This window comes from Danio rerio, chromosome 8 (genome assembly GCF_049306965.1).
Source record: "Danio rerio strain Tuebingen ecotype United States chromosome 8, GRCz12tu, whole genome shotgun sequence".
NCBI lineage: Eukaryota > Metazoa > Chordata > Actinopteri > Cypriniformes > Danionidae > Danio > Danio rerio.
Window position 1 is genome coordinate 3664172 of NC_133183.1, and position 21993 is coordinate 3686164.

The window sequence follows — 21993 nt, forward strand, 5'->3', positions numbered from 1 at the left end:
TATTTGCTCCTATGTAAATCAATGTGTATTACCTATAATGTTGAACTTTATTTCGCAACTTTTATGGGTGAAAACATCACATTGTTTAGCACATTTTTCTGCAAACTGACCTTAAAAATGTTATAATATATTGCATGTTAATTATATTTTTTTAAGTATGATTTTACTCCTAGGTTACTTAAATCAGTGTATTTAATGTTCAACTGTATTTCGCAACTCTTGTTTCTGTGAGAAAACATAATAATAGTAATTAATTAATAATAATAAAAATAATTTATTTATGTATCCTTTTTTCTCTTATGTAAATCAATGTATAGCCTATAATGTTTAACTTTACTTCGCAACTCTTGTTTCTCTGTGAAAACATCTGAGTGTTCGGCAAATTTTTCTGCAAACTGACCTCAAAAATATAGAAAGAAAAACTGTAATAAAGGGACTACGCCAAAACCAAAATTAACTTATATATATATATATATATATATATATATATATATATATATATATATATATATATATATATATATATATATAATAAACAAATAAATATGGTATACATAGTTTTTAGTTGATATTAGCATTCATACTTACATTTAGTTGTTTATTACAGTTTTTCTCAGTCGCTTTGGTGCATTTCTCACAACACTATTTACATTTGCATAACAGTTAATGCATTTCTCAAAACAATTAGTCATTTGTGCACATCCTAGTAGCAGTTTCTCATTCCTTCCAACAAATTGCATATTCTTTTGGACATGCATCAATTGCTTTCATACAACTCTCTGCTATTTATAACATTATCATTTGCTTATGTCATGTCAGTCAAAATGAACTAAACTTGTGAATGCTAAATAGTCTGTTTATTTTGATATGATAATGAAAAGTCACTCCATATAAAACTAGTCCTCATTTCATTACTTGAGTCATTATACAAAAATGTTGAACTAGTTGTCAAAATCTGTCAAGCAAATTATATTAAAAGAATTAATCTTTTTTTTTCCTGAAAATGTCTTCAAAATTGAACAATTTGATGAACGATTTACAGTGTATGTTGTAGGTTCAGTTCCAATATGTTCTGCAATATTGTTCAAAGTTGTGCACAACTCTACCCAAAGGGAGTGTATGATAGTTGTAAATAAGGCTGTATTTATTCTTTTAGACAATGCTGTGAATACAGTTTTTCTCAGTTGCTTTGGTGCGTTTCTCACAACGCTAGTGCATTTTTGCACAACATTTAATGCATTTCTCAAAACAATTAGTACAAAGTGCAAAACCTAGTTGATGACCTGCAAAAGCGCGTCACGTGCTCAAAATGGATAGTTCATTCCTCAAAAGCAAGTATTGATGTCAATGAAAGTGTCAGTGTCATCAAAATGAAAAGTCCTGACAGCATTGTTTATGAACAAGATAGTCAAATGGCTGTCATGTTTTCATTATTACAGTTTACTCTCTACATTTTTTCAATGCAAAAAAGTCAGATTTTGGTGACACTTCCTGAAAATGCTCAAGACAGCACTGTATACTACTTGCACAGCTATTTGAAAAATACAGTAAAGTTAGACATCAATGCATTGAGTGAGGTATCTGAGTACAAGACACTGAATATGTATGTTTCACATTTTTACTGCAGATGCTCTTTGCAATTCTAATTTATTCCCAGCATTGTGCAAAAGAATAAACACACCCTTATTTACAACAAACATAAACTCCCTTTAGGTAGAGCTGTGCACAACTGTACACAATATTGTAGTACGAATTTTAACTGAGCCTGCAACATACACAGGTCTGTAAATCATTCATCAAATTGTTTAATTTTAAAGACATTTTCTGGAAAATAAAGATTTAAATTTGTTTTATAAAATTAGCTTGACAGATTTTGACAACTAGTTCAACATTTTTGTATGTAATGACTCAAGTAATGAAATGAGGACTGTTAGTTTTATATGGAGTGACTATTCAGCATTTACAAGTTTAGTTAATTTTGACTGACATGACATAAGCAGATGATAATGTTCTAAACAGCAGAGAGTTGTATGAAAGCAATTGATGCATGTCCAAAAGCATTTGCAATTTGTTGAAAGGAATGAGAAACTGCTACTAGGATGTGCACAAATGACTAATTGTTTCGAGAAATGCATGACCTGTTGTGCAAATGTAAATAGTGTAGTGAGAAATGCACCAAAGCGACTGAGAAAAACTGTAAATTAGAATTGCAACAAGCATATGCAGTAAACACGTGAAACATACATATTTAGTGTCTTGTACTCAGATGCCTCACGAAATGCAGTGATGTCTAACTTTACTGTAGTTTTCAAATGGCTGTGCTAACAGTGCTGTCTTGAGCATTTTCAGGAAGTGTCACCGAAATCTGGCTTTTTGCATTGGAAAAAATGTCCAGAGTAAACTGACATAATGAAAACATGACAGCCATTTGACTATCTTGTTCATAAACAGTGCTGTCAGGACTTTTCATTTTGATGATACTGACACTTTCATTGACATCAATACTTGCTTTTGAGGAATGAGCTCTCCGTTTTGAGCAAGTGACATGCTTTTGCAGGTTATCAGCTAGGTTTTGCAGCTTGTACTAATTGTTTTGAGAAATGCATGAACTGTTGTGCAAATGTAAATAGTGTTGTGAGAAATGCACCAAAGCCACTGAGAAAAACTGTAAAACAGCTGTCACTATTTATCAGTATGTCTACCTTTAAGAATTTTAGAATTCAAAATGGTCTATACACACAGACAATTTAGCCTACCCAATTCACCTAGTGCATGTATTTGGACTGTAGTGGAAACCAGAGCAAAGGGAGGAAATCCACACCAAAACGGGGAGAACATGCAAACTCCACACAGAAACGCCAACTGACCCTGCAGGGGATCGAACCAGCGACCTTCTTGCTGTGAGGCGACCCACTGCGTCACCGCGCTGCCCTTTACTTAGTTTTGAAAATGATTATTTTTTGGTCATTCCCCATTGAATATTGGCAATAATTTTGGTGGGTTTAATAAAATATTTATGCTCAGTCAAATAAGTTATATTGTTATAAATAGAATATTAATAGTAATATTGTTAGAAATAGAAAGATAATAAATTTTTATTCATTATCATTATTGCAAATGTTTCAACTAAATGTGTTTGTAAACGTTTCTCTTGATTTCTCCTTGATTTTCCCCCTCACATATTAATTTAAGTGCACAAATTTTCAGACTGCGATTTTAATTTTTTGGTTGTATTAGTTCCCTTTTTATGTTTAAGCTTTAGTGTGTTTTAATAATAATTTTGTGCTTCTGTAAATTATATTAGGTTTTAGATTTAATCTTAATATCGATAGTATCTGGATGCAGCCTTTATGATGCAAGCTGAGATTGCATCAATCAGCGATGAATGTCAGACACAATGCACTCAATGGAGTGAGTGATGTCACGGTGACGGGTAAGGTTAGGTGAGCGCATTAAATAGCATTGGATGCAGCTCAGATTGCACTGCACCAGGTCTGCATCCAGACCCCTCTCATTAATATTCGATGTTGATAAAATAAATGTTATTTGTGTGTGTGTGTGTGTGTGTGTGTGTGTGTGTGTGTGTGTGTGTGTGTGTGTGTGTGTGTGTGTACATACACATATGTAGTATATAGCATTTAGTTTATACTAGCGTTTGTTAATAATACTACTACTAGTCTTGTTATCATATTTATTTAATATCCTAGATATGTGATTATGTCAAATATTTAAAAAACAATACGACAGACAGACAGATAGATAGATAGATGATAGATGATAGATAGATAGATAGATAGATAGATAGATAGATAGATAGATAGATAGATAGATAGATAGATAGATAGATAGATAGATAGATAGATAGATAGATAGATAGATAGATAGATAGATGATAGATAGATAGATAGATAGATAGATAGATAGATAGATAGATAGATAGATAGATAGATAGATAGATAGATAGATAGATAGATAGATAGATAGATAGATAGATAGATAGATAGATAGATAGATAGACACATGCATGTTACACAACATGCTTCTCCGGGCTGACATGATAAAAGCGCTGCTGCCCCTTTAAGACGTTGCCATGGTGAAGTTTTGCGCTTGTTGTTGGTGCGTCATCAGTCTGCGTGTAACCGAAGAATAGAGCAAATATCTCGCACTGTTCGCTTGATTATCAGTAAACCGAGGCTTTTATTAAAGGTAAGTTTCTTTACGTAATTATTCTAATTAAATGTGTTACAGTTTATATTCTCACACAGATTAAATATGGCGATTGATCATTCTGAATCGAGTACTGTGTGAATCAGCAGGTGTTTATTAACGGTGGAGTTCGTGCAGAACAACAGCCTGCGGTTAAATCAAGGAAACTGTATTATGTGCATCATAATAATATTCACTCTGGCTTCCTTGTATCTGATATAAATGAATGAATGTTTATTTTGATATGATAATCACCAGTTGACCTGCTAATCACATCAGTATTAAGAGCGTTCTGGTGTGAATATAAAATAATGAATATATAAATATATAAAATATCATTTAAAAAAGAAACAGATGTACTTATTAATGTAAATATTATTCATATAAATTAAAAATATTAAACATATTCAGTTATAATGTTAATCAGCTACATAAACTATAAATTTAGAATTTAATAAATATAATTAGAAATTAAGTAATTATATTAATTTACCTTTAACTATATTAGATTTTAGATATAAAATTATATAAAACTATATTCAAGAGTTCACACTTAGCTCATGATTTAGACATAGCTTGTTTGGCATGCGGTCCCGGGAGAGAGCCCTGGGCTCCCCCCTTTTGCAGGGCGAGGGGAGATTGAGCTCAGGTCGATCTCAAACTACCCCGCTGCTGAGGCCAAGGTGAACTTTCTGAGAGTAAGATATTATAAAAAAAAAGCTTTAGGATTATTTTATCTATAATATGGAGCACATTTGGATGGTGGGAGGAAATCGGGGAACCCGGGGGAAATCCACGTGGACACGGGCAGAACATGCAAACTCCACACAGAAATACCAGATGGCTCAGCGAGGACCCGACATAGGTATTCTTGCTGTGAGGCAACAGTGCTAGTCGCAGAGCCACCGTGCCACCCATTCTGGATAAAGGAGGAAAAAGGGGAGATGGGGGTTTTTTTCCAGACGAAGATAGTTGTAGAAAGGAAATGAAGATATATATAGTGATTTGGGATCCTTTGATATGAGGATCATGATTAGCTAATGTGGACCAGCTGGGTCAATCATGAGCACATGCTCCTCTCGAAATTAGTTTAAAATTAAACTTCACCTAAATAAAAAACTAATAATTTAGACAATAATACTTACTTCGACCTTAGCCAGGGGGGGGAGCTAAGGTCCAGGATTTGACCCATACATGAGCTCATTTGTCCTATTTTGACTGCTATGTCATCGCAATAAGTAACAATAACCCATCGAAAAGGCTTTGAGACCAAGCCGAATTCTATGTTGGCTGTCATGACTTCAGCTAACCAGTTTTGACCAATGCAAACAATTATTTTTCATGAGTCCAACATCCAGCTGTGCAAGAAAACACACAATCTGATGTAAGTGGCGTTATCTTTAACTACTATTGTTTTTAAAATAGAGAAAACAATTTACAAGTAACTTTTTTTCTAAATCTTGGACCTTATTCATGAAACTAAAAAATAACCAATAAAAAGGTGTGAAGCCCCAAAAGTGGATCATATTAAAATTCATTTAAATACTATTTTGGCTATTATTGTAATTAATCAATTCATTTTATTTCAAATGGTGAAAATCTGACTGAGTAAAGTTGAATGTGCTGACCAGTTTGTTATTTATAATTTGCCTAATAATTGACTATAGACTTTTTAAATTTGAAATGGGTTATTTTATTTATTGATATATGATGTAATAAATTTTTCACAGAGATGGGTTGCGACTGGAAGGGCATCCGCTGCGTAAAAACGTGCTGGATAAGTTGGCGGTTCATTCTGCCCGGATTAATAAAGGGACTAAGCCAACAAGAAAATGAATGAATGAATGAATGTAATAAATTTGTATTTTAAAAATAAATATTTATTTTTTGGTATATCAAAAGTGTGGTTATGATGACCATCCGACAAGCTAATTCAGATAAAAATAGTGCTTAAAAAGTATTTAAATCTCATAATTAAATATAAAGTGAGGTGTGTGACTCCAAAAAAGGTCCACTTTTTGAAAAAAAAAAGAACCCCCCCCCCCCTCCCTTTGACCAGGCTGGCTACGGGGCTGTTAGGGGCCTCGGAATGAGTATCCCCAGGTAGAAATAGAGAATAAAGAAAATGATTAACGCAGCTGCTGTTTATAGTGAATTTAAACGCAAGCAAAAATGAAGTGTGAAAATAGCAGTTATTTAACAAAGAAACAAACGTGGAAAGCATATGAGTTTCTAACACTGTCTGGTGTATTAGGGAGGAGTGTGTCCTGCAGGTGTCTGTCAAGCCATCTCACCTGCATGGAGCACATTCATGTATCGCACCGCTATGTGATGCATTGAGTGTATGCTTCACCAAAAAGACAGGTCTTTAGTTTTGAACTGAGAGAGAGTGTGTCTGAGCCTCGGACATTATCAAAAAGGCTATTCCAGAGTTTAGGAGTCATAAATGAGATATATTGATAAATATAGACCTTTTTCATGGCTGCTGCATGGAGGGCGCCATAGCGACCAGCGTCTTCCGGTAGAATGCTAAAAACTTCCGTTTACAGCGTGAACAACTGGTTATTTGCACTCCGAAAATGGGTTTCAATAACGTTTTTAATGGATAACAGAGTGTTTTTGTGACACACAACTTAGAAATGTGTGTGTTAAAGCCGTTATAATCTGTCACATGTGGTTCAAGCGCGTCAGAAATACGAGAAAAACGTTCTCCTAGTTCACGCGTCTGCCGTCAGAAATAACGTACAGTGTGTGTGTGTGTTCCCGGCCTGTCAGCTGTTAGCTCAGCGGCTCTTTAACACACGCACACACACAGAGAGAGAGAGAGCAAACCAGAGTACTGGCATGAAACTTAACAGGTATGAAAGTCGTGCAATTTACAAAAATGAGCAATAAAAGTCTGTTATTGATCCTCTGCTGCTGATTTGCTGTTCATTCTAATCGCGAGCCGTTTGTGTTTTATTTCGTGTGTTGTTTTTACCACGGTTTGTGTTTTTCTGTCATTTCGAAATGACACTAGCCTATATTTTCATGTTGTCACAGTTATTAAATCAGTGTGTCAGTGGCACAGTACAAGCTGTGTGTGTGTGTCAAACATTTTGGTGAACTACATTTGTTTGGGCTGGTTATATATTTGAAATAAAGAGAAAATGTTGACTTTAGCGATGACGAGGCTTCATTTAAACTGCAGAAGATGCCGTCTGACAACGAGGGCAAAACGCCTCACAGCAGCTGTTTTCCATCCTATTAGATCGCATTTCTTTAAATGATCAGTCCAGGAGATGCTGCTGATGGACAACAGTGTTAGTTAAAAGAGGATAAAAGCAGGTAAAATAGATTAAAACTATCGTTTCAAAGCTGTCCAAATGTGACTGTTTACACGCATCAGCTGCCGACCGGAAGTTCTTCGCTTTCTCCTTGCGCATACACGCAAAGCATAATGGCTAATTTTGCGTTCCAAGAAAATGATCTATAAATAATGTTACGACAGCTGTTTTAGCGTTACGATATGATTCAATTGCCTCTTGTTACAGTTATTAAAACAGTTTGACAACAAGCAGGAAATCAGGGCCAGTGATATCACCACATTGAAATGGTCTAAAGAAATAAACAGAAACAGAAATAAGTAAAAATATGATATAAACGTAGGTCCAGACCACCTTTCATTCAAGATTCATGCATGGTAGCGACATGTCCTCCGTACGCAAATTTATTTTTAACCGTGTTGTCATAAAATCCCCCTGCAGCATCAGTCCAGCATGTGTAATAATAAAAGCCATCAGCATGAAAGTCCATCATTTCCTTTGTATATTTATTTATTTATTTCCAACAGTGTTGTCATAACCCCCCCCTGCAGCATCAGCATGTGTGAGGGCCCGTCAGCCATCTCTGGCCCCATTCCTCCAGATCCCACACTGTTTCCTGAATATTACAGACGCCCATCTTCTGGTAAGCGTCAGCCTGTGGAGCTCGTCTTGTTTTCTGTGCACATTAATTAACCTATGAACAATGATTGTGTTGATGAAGCTCGTGGTCGGCTGGAGGGAAACGCTCCGAACGGCTCGTCTCCTCTTCTGAAGGGTCCGTTAGCACCAGATCCCGCTCTTCATCCTGGATGTTACAGTGCCCGATCCAGCCCTCGACCCCGCATCGGTGCTAACGCTGCCCATATCCTGGAGAGAGGACAGAGGGGGGTTGTGGGAAACCTGCTGAGACTGGACGGAGTGGCACTGAGCCCCAGTCCAGCCAAACCCAGTAAGAGCACAGCACTAGGCATGGGCCACTATAAGATTCGACAAATATTTCTGTGGAAATTCTGTGGAAATTTCTGCTTCTGTTCTTGCTTGACAGAACCTGCCATACGAGACTTTGGTAAAGAAAACGTCCGCAAGCTTCGAGAGGTCCAGAGGCGTTTTCGAGAGCTGGAGGCGCAGCGAGAACACGCCAAACCTGTGCCAGTCAAAGCACTCTGGATCTCCCCGAAATACCAAGACGTGCCCTCCAGAGTCATGGCCCAGTTACAGGTGAACAAGAGATTTCCTTTCTACCCTCGAGGATTTCTAAATAGATCAGTGCAGCTGAAGCCCCTTTTTGTACTTCCCCTTTTAAAAGGAGGAGAAGCATCGGAGGTAAACAATTATAGACCAATTTCCAAATTATGCATCAGTGCAAAAATGTTTGAAAAATTAGTCAGTGATTAACTTAACCTGTTTCTGGACACAAATAACTTGTTATCAAATTACCAGTCTGGATTCAGAAAGCAACATAGTACTGTTTCTGCCACACTGAAGGTTTTAGATGATTTTTTACCGGCAATGGATGGTAAGAATTATTGCTCTGCTCTTTTTCTTGATCTTTCAAAGGCATTTGATACTGTTGATCATACACTTTTAATTCATTCTTTAACACGGATCGGTATGTCAAACCAAGCTACCACTTGGTTTGCTAATTACCTGTCCAATAGAACACAGTGTGTCCATATGGACGGGCTGACTTCTTTATCTTTATTTATACTTTTTTTATTTATATTAGGGCCTTTATTATTCTCTATCTACATTGATAACTTGTGCGACAACCTTACAAATGCCTTTTATCATCTGTACGCTGATGATACAGTGATTTATTGTTGCTCCCCTTCATTTGCTCAGGCCATTTAATTTTTACAGTCTGCTTTTAATATTGTTTAGTCTCGTCTTAAGGATCTTAAATTGGTTTTAAATGTAGACAAATCTGAATTAATGATTATCACAAATTGTTTCACTCCTGTGCAGAACCAACCATTAATTACCACTCCCCAGGGTCAACAAATAAATTTACATTTACATTTAGTCATTTAGCAGATGCTTTTATCCAAAGCAACTTACAAATGAGGACAAGGAAGCAATTTACACAACTTTATGAGCAAGAATGAATAAGTGCTGTAGGCAAGTTTCAGTTGTGTAAAGTCTAAGAAGGAAAGCATTAGTAATGTGAGAATTTTTTTTTTTTTTTAGTACACTTAGTGGTATAGCTGGAGAGGCAATTGCAGATTAGGAAGTGAAGTATAGACTGAATAGTTGAGTTTTTAGTGGTTTCTTGAAGACAGCGAGTGACTCTGCCATTCTGATGCAGTCAGGAAGTTCATTCCACCAACTGGGCAGATTAAATGCGAGAGTTCGGGAAAGTGATTTCTTCCCTCTTTGGGATGGAACCACGAGGCGACGTTCATTCACAGAACGCAAGTTTCTGGAGGACACATAGATCTGCAGAAGTGAGAGCAGATAAGGAGCAAAGCCAGAGGCCGCTTTGTCAGCAAACATCAGAGCTTTGAATTTGATGCGAGCAGCAACTGGCAGCCAGTGCAAACGGATGAGCAGCAGAGTGACGTGTGCTCTTTTAGGTTCATTAAAGACCACTCGTGCTGCTGCGTTCTGAAGCAGCTGAAGAGGTTTGATAGAGTTAGCTGGAAGCCCGGCTAGTAGAGAGTTGCAATAGTCCAGTCTGGAGAGAACAAGAGCTTAAACAAGGAGCTGAGCTGCATGTTCAGATAGGAAGGGTCGGACCTTTCTGATGTTATAGAGTGCGAATCTGCAAGATCGAGCAGTTCTAGAAATGTGGTCAGAGAAGTTTAGTTGGTCATCAATCGTTACTCCCAGGCTTTTCACCAATTTGGATGCAGTAATGGTTGCCCCATCCCCCCAAATTTAGTGTCCAGCTATAAGAATTTAGGCTTTCTACTCGATCAGGAGCTTTCTTTCAAAGAACACATAGCAAATTTGGTTAGAAAATTGAGAGTTAAGCTCGGATTTTACTATCGAAATGCATCCTGCTTTTCTCTTAAAGCTCGTAAACATTTGGTGTCTGCAACATTTTTACCATTTATTGACTATGGTGATGTTTTATATATGCATGCTTCAAACAAATGTCTTCAGCCTTTAAACTCCATAGTGCGCTAAGGTTTGTTACAGGCTGTCAAAGACTTACTCATCATCGTGAATTGTACGCTAAAGCTGAGTGGCCTTCTCTGTGTGTAAGAAGGTACACCCACTGGATGACTCTGGTCTACAAGGCTCTTCTGGGACTGGTGCCTTCATACCTATGTTCCCTTCTCCATAAGTCTAAAAGAAAGCATGCCCTACGCTCAAGTGAATCTTATAATTTGATTGTTCCCCGGGTTCGAACTGAAATAGGAAAGCGAGCCTTTAGTCATGCCGCCCACTCATCCTAAAATACTCTTCAGTCTGAAGTAAAGATATCTGAGCTCATCCCAATGACATCGTTTCACTCTATTCTTTTTAACAAACAACAACAGTCCATTTCTCAATGCATGTGTTTTTAATATACTGAAATGTGGTAAAGCTGGAAAACTGAACTGTATTTTTATATTATATTAATTTTCTATTTATTATTAATATTATTAAATTTTTTTCTTTTTTTTATATAAATCATGTGATGCAGACCTCTTGGCCAGGTCACCCTTGTAAATGAGATCTTGATCTCAATGGGTTTTTATCTGGTTAAATAAAGAAACATGTATAGGGACTTTATAATGAATTAGAAGTTTAAAGGAGACCTATTATGTAAAACTTACTTTCATAAGAGGTTTAAACACAGTTGTGTGTCAGCAGTGTATGAATATAAGCAGCTTCTAATGGTAAAAATTTATTCATTTTATTGTTTATAATCCCTCTCGATAAAAACAGAAACACTTTGATTGACATTTTCTCTTTGTACATGTCATCAGAGTGGGAAAGCCCCGCCCACTAGTGACCATCTCTTCCTCATTAGCATAGGATATAAGTCTTAAATCTGCCACTATAATGACACACAAGCATTTGCATTTGCACAAGCATTATGTGTGTGTGAGTGTTTTTGTGCATGTGTATGTGTTTAAATGTGTGTGTGTGTGAATGTGTTTTTATATGTGTTTGTTTTTGTATGTGTGTGTGGTGAGGGCACATCTGTGATAATGTTCTTTTGTTTAAGTGTGTGTGTTTGAGTGTGTGTATGTGTGTGTGTGCAAATGTATGATTGACTGTGTTTTTACATGTGATCATGTTTGTTTTTGTGTGTGTGTGTGTGTGTGTGTGTGTGTGTGTGTGTGAGCGCTTTGGGTTTTAGATAAGCGCGTTATAAATAAAATGTATTATTATTATTATTATTATAGTAATACCAGTACAAATTGACTTTGTGGGGACATTTTTGGTCCCTATATGAATAAAACGGCTCATAGATGCAGATTGTTTCCAATGAGGGCTGGTTTAAGGGCAGGAGGAGAGAATATACAGTCTGTACAGTAGAAACATCCTTATGTCTATGAAAATAAGATAGCTGTAAGAGTGTGTGTGTGTGTGTGTGTGTGTGTGTGTTTGTGTGTGCAGGAAACAAGCCCCTTAAAGAAGCCTGAATATCAGAACTTCCTGAAGGCTCATTCAGTGTGTGGAGCCGGGGGTCGACCGGTGCTGCGGCGCTCAGACAGTGGACCGACCGCTGCTGGAGACTCAGACTCTGAGGTCAGAAACACACACACACACACACACACACACACACACACACACACACACACACACACACACTAACTCAGCACACACTTACACTCACAAACACTTCATTCACACTCCTGCAGACAGTGTTGCGTAACAGAGGTCTGTGTGTGTGTTGATGTGTGTCCAGATGCATGTGAGAGGACACACAGTGGACTTTGTGAGTCATAACGCTCGAGCTGCGGCGAAGACCAGCATGAGGAGATCTCAGTCCTTACAGAACCTGCAGGACAAAACACCAGCCTGCGCCGTCAAGGGCAAAGTGCCGCCATAGTGAGTGAAGTTACACAATATTGGAATAACTGACATTACTATACTTTGTTTTTCTCAGATACATGGTTGAAGTCAGTATTATTCGCCCCCCTGTATATTTCATTCACCAATTTCTGTTTTACTGAGAAGATGTTTTCAGCACATTTCTAATTATAATAGTTTTAACTCATTTCTTATAACTGATTTCTTTTGTCTTTGCCATGATGACAGCACATAATACTTGACTTGATATTCTTCAAGATGCTAGTATTCAGCTTAAAGTGACATTTAAAGGCTTAACTAGGTTAATTAGGGTAAAGTTGGGTTAATTAGGCAAGTCAATAGCTGTTTCCATCCAAAAATGCGAATGAACTTTATGTGCAAAACTGGATTATCACATTAAAGTCATGCGAATAAAGCAGCATTACCTTCTAACGAGTCAAAGCAAACAAAACACTTCCTGATTAACTGGCGCCAAGTATCAACAGTAAAAACGGAATTTGCTGCGATAGGAGAAGCTGCATCAATCTGTTCTTTCAAGAGTTCACACTTAGCTGATGATTGATTATAAGCAAGTTTGGCATGCTGTCCCGGGAGAGAGCCCTGAGCTCAAAAGGTCCTTGAGCCCTGGGCTCCCTCCCGTTTGCAGGGCGAGAGGGGAGCCTTGAGCTCAGGTAGATCTCGACAACTCCTTCCTTGATAAGAGCTGATGACTGAAATGAATGCTATGAAGAGAATTGCTGCAGGATGAGAGATTGACTTTAGTGCTAAATTTAGGGTGCTTTCACACCTGCCTTATTTAGTTTGATTGAATCGCACTAGAGTTCGTTTTCCCTTTTGGTGCGGTTCGTTTGGGCAGGTGAGAATGCAGCAATCGTACTCGAGTGCGCACCAAAAGCGGACCAAATAAGCGTACTGAGACCTGCTTGAAGAGGTGTTCTTGGTATGCTTTCAAATGAACCCTGGAGCGGTTCATTTGTGGTGAGAATTTGATTCGTACTAAAACAGGTCCAACCGCAAAAAGTACTGCGCCTTTCGGACTAAGTCAGCTGCCGTAGGCCGATGCGCTGTGCATTATGGGATATAGAGGAAAAATATTTGTTGACAGCGCTTTACCAAGAAAGAGAGAGAGAGGGAAAACATTACCTGATGGATCGTTGGTAATATTTCCGCAAGATGAGCATGTCGCAGTTTAGCTAAATTAATTCACGCCTCCTCCTGAAGTGACGTGCGATGCATTAAAACACTGTTTTCCAGCCGCGGCCGCGCTTCATTCTTAAAATGTATAGTTTGTCTAAAGCAGGGATACAATCAGTCAGCGCAGTCGTCCCTCCATTAAAAAGCTACATTTTGTGTCTGCTGGTTTTGTTTACTTGTGGGAGTTCATTGGCTTTTTCCCGCACATGAATTCTGACCAATCGATACGCAGTTTAGGAAATATGTTCAACAACATCTGGCCAATGAGAAAGTGGATTTTATCAGATGACTGCATTTTGGTTTGTTCCAACTGGTTCGGACCAAAGCCAGCAGCGTGGTGTGAAAACACACAGAAAACGACGGCAGAAAATGCAACAATGTATCATTTATTGCCCTTGGTGCAGACCAAATGAAGCGAACTACAGATGTGCAAGCACCCTTAGATTGATCAATTCACTTGTTGTGCATGTTTTTAGAATGTGGGAGGAAACCGGAGAACCCGGGGAAAATCCACACGAGCACAGGAAGAGCATGCAAACTACGCACATAAACGACCGCTGCCCTTTTAAAAGACTACAACCGGTGACATTCTTGCTGTGAGGCAACAGTGCTAACCACTGGGCCACCGTGCCACCCTATAAAGGGAAAGGTGAAGAGGTAGGGGTGAAAGGGGGGTTCGTCAAACCGAAGGTGGCTGTAGTGAAAAACCCTGGCTCTTTATAGTGGATTAGGAATGGCCTGATTGGTGGATCATACATGCTAATGCAGAACCAGCAGTGTTCAATCATAATCACGTGTTCCTCTCGAAATTAGTTTATGAATAAACTTCACTTATCTAATAAATGACTTGCGCCTCAGAAGGCAATCCTGACATGCAGTGAATGCGCGGTGGCGTTTGAAGGTGTCAGCCGCGGAGCACAGACGCTCTTGATCCTGGAGGTCGTTAATAATATAATAACACTAATACTTGCACGTTAAGACGTTTAATAATGATGAAAACAACAGTTCAGATGGTTTACAGTGTGCTCAGCCTGATGGTTTGTCCATTCACACACATTTTAATCATCACATGACTAATTTTAATGCACGTGCTGGAGTTTGTGCGGTAAAAGTGTTTCCATCGTAGTTTGTGCGCATCGTTTCTTATCGAATAAAAAATTGATCCTACTCAGTTATGCGCATGTGATGCTGGCTAGACATTGAATTTTGGTCACCTGACATCACAGTCTAAATCTAACCTAATATTAATGTCTTATGACATTGTGTGCCTGCTGGGCAATAACTGCACTACAGAATGTTACGTTTACACACACATGCACAAATTAGATGTAAATGCATCAGCTTTTCACAGTGTAATACTCACCAGCCTTGAGTAATATTTGTAATGTATTAAATATAAATGTTATAAACATTGTAATATTTACAGCAGATACTTTTACTCTACTTGCACTACATTTTTAGGCAAGTAATGGTACTTTTGCTTGAGTATGATTTTTCAGTACTCTTTCCACCACTGATGATGTGAAAATAAATGTGATTTGATTTGATTTGGATAAACTAAATTGGCCGTAGTGTACGAGTGTGTGTGCGAATGAGTGTGTATGGGTGTTTCCCAGTACTTGGTTGTGGCTGGAAGGGCATCCGCTGTGTAAAACATATGCTGGATAAGTTAAGATAGATAGATAAGGCACTGAGCTGAAAGAAAATGAATGAAGGAAGGAATGAAAAGTGACTGAAAGCTGTATTCCCTGTATTGTTTTAATGCTTGAAAACCTGGTCAGCATGTTCAGTGTACTATTTGAGCTGGTGTGTGTGTGTGTGTGTGTGTGTGTGTGTCAGTCTGGAGCAGAGGAAGGCACAGTGGAGGAAGGAGGAGGAGGAGAAGAAGAGAAACACTCCTGACCCGTCTGTTCCTGCAGGACACACACAGATGTCTGAGAGAGAGAGACAGGAGACGCTGCACTCCCTCAAAGAGAGTGAGTGATTGACTGTGTGTGTCTGTGTGTATAGTGTGTGTGTATGTTTCTGTGACATGTCAGGACAAAACCTTAGCACTTTATAATGGCACTGGTATGACATAGGTCAGGGGTGTTCAAATTTGGTCCTGGAGGGTCGGTGTCCTGCATAGTTTAGCTCCAAGTTCATTTAACACACCTTCCTGGACGTTTTTGTATACCTAAAGAGCTTGATTAGCTGGTTCAGGTGTGTTTAATTGGGGTTGGAACTAAAATATGCTGGACAGCGGCCTTACAGGACCGGGTTTGGGCACGCCTGACATATTGATTGTGAATTAGGAGGATGCCATCATGTTTCATAAGTCTTATAAATCATACAGAATGATGTGTGTGCATGAATGGATATCTGGCCGTCAAGTCAGATGAGATGTGTGTGTGTTTGAGTTTGTGTGTGTGTGTGTGTGTGTGTGTGTTTTGTCTGCAAATGCATGTGTGAGGGACTGTGTGGTTTTGTGTGTGTGTGTTTGTGTTTTTGTTTAAGTGTGTGTGCATATGTTTTTGTGTGCGTGCATATTTGAGTGACTGTGAATCAGTGAATCTTCTGTGTTTTTGTGTTTACGCGTACGTGACTGTGTTTTTGTGTGACTGTGTGGTCCTGGTATTCATCACATGAAGACTAAATATCTTTTCAACAGGGGGGTTCGAGTGTTTCGAACGAACCACCCCCCCACGACCAAAAGGTCTAGAATTTGTCCTTTGAATTATTTTATATATTATACAGTTGAAGTCAGAATTATTAGCCCCCTTTAAAAATTTTTTCTTCTTTTTTAAATATTTTGCAAATGATGTATAACAGAGCAAGGAAATTTTCACAGTATGTCTGATAATATTTTTCCTTCTGGAGAAAGTCTTATTTGTTTTATTTCGGCTAGAATAAAAGTAGTTATTAATTTTTTAAACACCATTTTAGGGACAAAATTATGAGCCCCTTTAAGCTATATTTTTTCTCGATATTCTACAAAACAAACCATCATTATACAATAACTTGCCTAATTACCCTAACCTGCCTAGTTACCCTAATTAACCCAGTGAAGCCTTTAAATGTCACTTTAAGCTGTATAGAAGTGTCTTGAAAAATATCTAGTCAAATATTATTTACTGTCATCATGGTAAAGTTAAAATAAATCAGTTATTAGAAATGAGTTATTAAAACTATTATGTTTAGAAATGTGTTGAAAAAATGTTCTCTCTGTTAAACAGAAATTGAGGAAAAAATAAACGCCCTAATATTTCAGGGGGGCTAATAATTCTGACTTCAACTGTATATATAATTACACACACATATATATATACATACATACATACATATATAAAATAATTACTGTAATATATTTTTATTCAATATAGGTAATAAAGTGTAATTTTTAATAACTCTGGCCAGTAATTTGAATCCCATAGAGCCTCAAAGCCTCAATAATGTGACGCGAGTCTAGTGACATAACCCACTGAGTAGTAACGTGAATCTTTGATGCGACATCCATACTAAGTAAGGAAATAGGTTGAAAAGAGCAAGAGAGGCAGAAAAGGCAGGCAGCTGTGTCATTATAGCAAAATATTGAACATATGTTCAAAAAGACTGCCAAACAGGGTAAGGCTAAAGTTACTTACTCCCTCACAGATGAAAATCTGTCCCTATCTGTGAGGTTCTAGGCTAACTGGCCGCATTAGCTGGGAAGTCCTGTTTATTTATTGACTTGTCCAGTACATGACCTCCCTTTGCTTATTTTTTTCAAATAACTGTCCTACGAAGGCTTTAATAGCCAGCGGAGTCCTCAGCTGTCAGATGTCACTTCACAGCAAAAGGCGCTAATCCCATCACGTCTGTGTTTTTGAGGCTGTTTGGTCACTTCATTCGTTTTATTCTGATCGGATATAAATCCGATCGCTCAAACCACTTCAGAAGGTGATCTGGGATGCATTCCAGATGAAATTGGACAGGTTTTTAGACAAAATTAATATAAATAAAACTAATTATGACCTGGAGATAATCTGACCTGCGCCTGAAACACCTGTGGGTGCGCTTTTACAGCCAAAATTCTATTAAAATATGTTTACTGTAAGCATTAAACGTGTTCTAACATTTCAGGCCTGTAGCCAGGGGGGGGGTTCGGAAGACCCACCCCACACTGACAAAGGTCCAGAATTTGTCCCATATATGAGCTCATTTGTCCTATTCTGACTGCTATGCCATCATAAATAATGAAAATAATCCATCAAAAAAGGCTTTAAGACCAAACGTAATCCTCTGATAGCTGTTGCTTCGACTCTAATCTGATGTAAGAGAAGTCTTCTTTCACTACTGTATCGTTTTTAAACAGAGAAAACATTTTACAGCCAACTTTATTTTAAATCTTGGACCTTATTTCTGAAATAATAATGAGCAATAAAAAGGCGTGAAGCACCAGAAGCGGACCATAATAAATTAATTTGAATATATTTTGCCTGTTGTTGACATCCAGGAATTTTCAAATGTACTTTTTTTTTTTTTTACCGAAGAGGCTAGAAAAATTCAGAAGAATTTATTATTATTGTTTTTATTATTATTATTATGTTTTAATTATAATTTTTTATTGAAATGGCCAAATTGTGACTGAGGACAGTTGAATGTGCTGACAAGTTTGTTTTTTGTCTAATAAATGACAGTAGGCTACAGTTTTTTTACTTTAAAACTTTAACAGATTGCAAGCTATTTAATCTTTCTCGCCTGAAAGCCAAAACAAAGGTACGCGAGACGCTGATCAGAGACATGCTTTTTGCTGACGATGCTGCAGTCACCACACACACCCAGGAAGAACTACAGTTGCTGATGAGCCGCTTTTCCATGGCCTGCAAAGACTTTGGGCTGACCATCAGTTTGAAAAAAACAAATGTCTTGAGCCAGGACACTGCCACTCCACCAGCCATCACAGTAGATGATTACCAGCTTGATGTCGTCCACCAGTTCACGTACTTGGGCTCCACCATCACCGATAACCTCTCCCTGGATGCTGAGCTTGACAGGAGGATCGGGAAGGCAGCCTCTACTCTAGCCCGCCTGACAACCCGAGTGTGGACAAACCATAGGCTGACAACTGCAACAAAGATGGCAGTGTACAACACTTGCGTCATCAGCACTCTGCTGTATGGGAGTGAGACATGGACCACCTATGCAAGACAGGAGAGGAGACTGAACACCTTCCACCTAAGAGGTCTGCGTCGCATTCTGGGCATTACCTGGCAGGACAAAGTCTCCAATGTCAAAGTCTTGACTCGAGCCGGCCTTCCCAGCATGGATACCATGCTCCGACAACGTCGCCTGCGCTGGCTTGGTCATGTGCGCCGTATGGAGGATGGGAGAATTCCAAAGGATATCCTTTACGGAGAACTCTCATCTGGGAAGAGAACCACAGGACGCCCATTTCTGAGATTTAAAGATGTCGTGAAGAGGGACATGAAGGCCCTTGACATAAACACCAAGTCCTGGGAAGACCTCGCAGCAGACCGCCTGAAATGGAGGTGCACCCTGACCAAACAGCTCAAGTCAGGTGAGAAGAACATTATGCGTGCGTCAGAGGACAAGCGAGTTCACCGAAAGGTGCAGAGCGTCAGCCAGGGAGCCACCTATCAATGCGACTGCTGCGGTAAAGAATGCCTCTCCCGTATTGGTCTCTTCAGCCACCAACGACGCTGTCTCAGACAATCAGTCATGCCTTAAGATAAGAGCTAGGATACGTCATCCATGTTCAACACTGACCGACGGAGGCCTACTAAGATGAGATCTGACTAGCTAATCCAGCAAAAATGTCACCAAAATGCAGTATTTAAATCTCATTGTTAAATAGAAACTGAGGCGTGTAACTGCAAAAAGGTCCACTTTTTGAGAAAAACAGAACCACCTCTTTCACCAGGCTGGCTACAGGCCTGTCCAAGTATAGCATTAGCAGTAATTTTTTACCTTGTGGGGACAACTTTGTGGTCTAATGGGGAAAAACAGCTCATAAATTAGACAGAACAAAGTATTTTGACATTGTATTTTGACATGACTGTTTTCAGTGGGGGTTGGGTTGGGTATGGGGAGTGAAATATACAGTAAAGAGCCCAAAACATGAAAGCCCAACTTTTGTGTGTGTGTGTGTGTGTGTGTGTGTGTGTGTGTGTGTGTGTGTGTGTGTGTGTGTGTGTGTGTGTGTGTAGCTCACAGGTCTCTGGTCAGTGAACTGCTGTCTCTCCCAGTGAAAGCGGACACTCTGAGCATTCGTTCTAGACGGGCTGATCTGGACCAGCGTCTCTCTGAGGTGGAGGAGGCCATCAAGATCTTCTCACGGGACAAAGTCTATGTGAAAGTGGACTCTTAAACTGCTCTGAGATCAGACCGTTTCTACTGCGCTTATATGAGTTTCATGAGTTCCCTGCATTTCAGTGCTGGATGCTTTAGTTGATTTATTTCTTACTAATGATATTCTGTATTTATGCGTGCTTTGGTAAATCATCATTGTTAAAAGTTCCAGTTAGGATGTGAAAAGTAGTGCTGGCCAAAAATGAATCACGATTAATAGCACCTAAAATAAAAGTTTGTTTTGACATCATTTAAGTGGGTGTACTGTTTATATTTATTACGTATATATAAATACACACATGCATGAATATATTTGAAAAAAGTTTATGCATATATAGATATAAAATAAATATGTCTATGATACTATTTATATATACATTAATATATCAATGTAGCAAAGCTGTTTTGTATAGTTTTGTTATTAATATTATTTATCTTGAATGTGATTAATCGCAATTAATCTTTGACCAGCACTATTAAATGTCGAAAATTATGACATGTGAAAACTATGAATATTAAAATTCTAAATTATGAGACAAAAATTGACATTTGGATGTTAATTAGATGCTAAATGAAAGATTAAAAATAAGAATAAAATCCTAAATTAAAGTTATAATGACATAAATAATTAAGATTATTAGATTTATTACCTTTTTTTTTTTTTTTTACTTTTTTCATCAGTTATGACATAGTGGTATGGTATAACATGCTAAAAATATGATATACTACATTATAATTATCACAAGTCAAAAATTTGAAGAAAAACACAATTTGAAAATTAAATAAAATGTATTATTATATCTATGAGATAAAATTTTTAATGACAAGAGTTTTTTTTATCATTATGACTTATTATTTCATAAATTTTGAAAGAAAATATCAAAATTGTGACACACTCAGACAGTTATGAGAGTAGTTATTAGAATTTTGTTTACAATCACATTAATAGCAAAAAAATGTGAATTATTAAAGTACAATTATGACATACTAAATCATAATTCTGAAAGAAATATGACAATATTAATTTGTCATAATAGTGACTTAGTTTGACATGGAGTCTTAATTATGACAGTATTATTTTAAATGTAAGATAGTATATAGTTATGACATAAATCATAAAAAGTCATGAGAATTTAAATTATTATTAATTAAAATGTTCCTATTTTGTCGTAATTCTGGACTTCTTTTGTCATTAAATGTCATAATTTAACATTTACGTCATTATTTTCTAATTCATGATGTAGATATCCTCAATTTTGTTAAGAATAAAATTTCTCTGATATCATTTTTAACATTTTATTCAATAATTGTGCATTTTATGTCATAGTTATGATTTACCAAAGTATGTTTTCATCTAATGTGACAGAAATCGGTTTTCATGGTGGATTTTCTTCATGATAGTTCATAATTCTCTGTAAATGAGGGTGTTTTTACTTGCAGATTGTGTGATCAAAGTATTCCTGCTGCCATGTACAGTTACAGTTATTAAATGTCTATTATGGCAAGGTGCTATCCTTCATGCATAATGTCAGTCAAATACATTTTGATAGAGCAGTCTTTACATGGCAGTGGTGCTTGTTTTCATTCATTCATTTTATTTGGCTCAGTCCCTTTGATTCATCAAGGATTCTCACAGTGGAATGAACCGCCAACTATTCCAGCATATGTTTTACACAGCGGATGCCCTTCCAGCTGCAACCCAGTACTTGGAAGCACCCATACACACTCATTCCTCATTCACACACACACTACGGCCAATTTAGTCCCTCAATTTCCCTACAGCGCATGTGCTTGGACTGTAGGGGAAATCGACGCACCTGGAGAAAAGCTCACGCCAACATAAGAAGAACATGCAAACTCCACACAGAAATGCCAAATGACCCAGCTGGGACTTCTTCTTGCCGTGACAGTGCTAATCACTGAGCCACATTTGTCAATGTGTAATCTTATATTTCACCTGATTTTCTGTTTTAAACAGCAACAGCAC

General features: G+C 37.8%; 1 protein-coding gene across 2 annotated transcripts; it reads left to right on the top strand.

The window, feature by feature from the left end:
- The first annotated feature begins 4123 nt into the window (after positions 1-4123).
- Positions 4124-21565, top strand: enkd1 (enkurin domain containing 1). Of its 2 annotated transcripts, none has more exons than XM_021478276.3 (8): positions 4124-4206; positions 8063-8154; positions 8233-8460; positions 8557-8729; positions 12066-12197; positions 12358-12500; positions 15516-15652; positions 19865-21565. In XM_021478276.3, exons 2-8 carry the CDS (start codon positions 8070-8072, stop codon positions 20023-20025), a joined length of 1059 nt encoding a protein of 352 aa, XP_021333951.1. In that variant the 5' UTR covers positions 4124-4206; positions 8063-8069; the 3' UTR covers positions 20026-21565. The 2 variants fall into 2 exon arrangements, with proteins under 2 accessions (XP_021333951.1, NP_001119880.1); NM_001126408.1 differs by having other exon boundaries at positions 4142-4206; positions 8039-8154; positions 19865-20025.
- Positions 21566-21993: the final 428 nt, after the last annotated feature.

What these genes read in the sequence shown, in the direction of transcription:
- enkd1 (XM_021478276.3), top strand. Translation starts at nt 8,070, where the DNA reads ATGTGTGAGGGCCCGTCAGCCATCTCTGGCCCCATTCCTCCAGATCCC. An exon ending in CCCCAGTCCAGCCAAACCCA is followed by an intron (nt 8,461 to 8,556) that starts GTAAGAGCACAG and finishes CTTGCTTGACAG; the next exon opens with AACCTGCCATACGAGACTTT. An exon ending in AAGGGCAAAGTGCCGCCATA is followed by an intron (nt 12,501 to 15,515) that starts GTGAGTGAAGTT and finishes TGTGTGTGTCAG; the next exon opens with TCTGGAGCAGAGGAAGGCAC.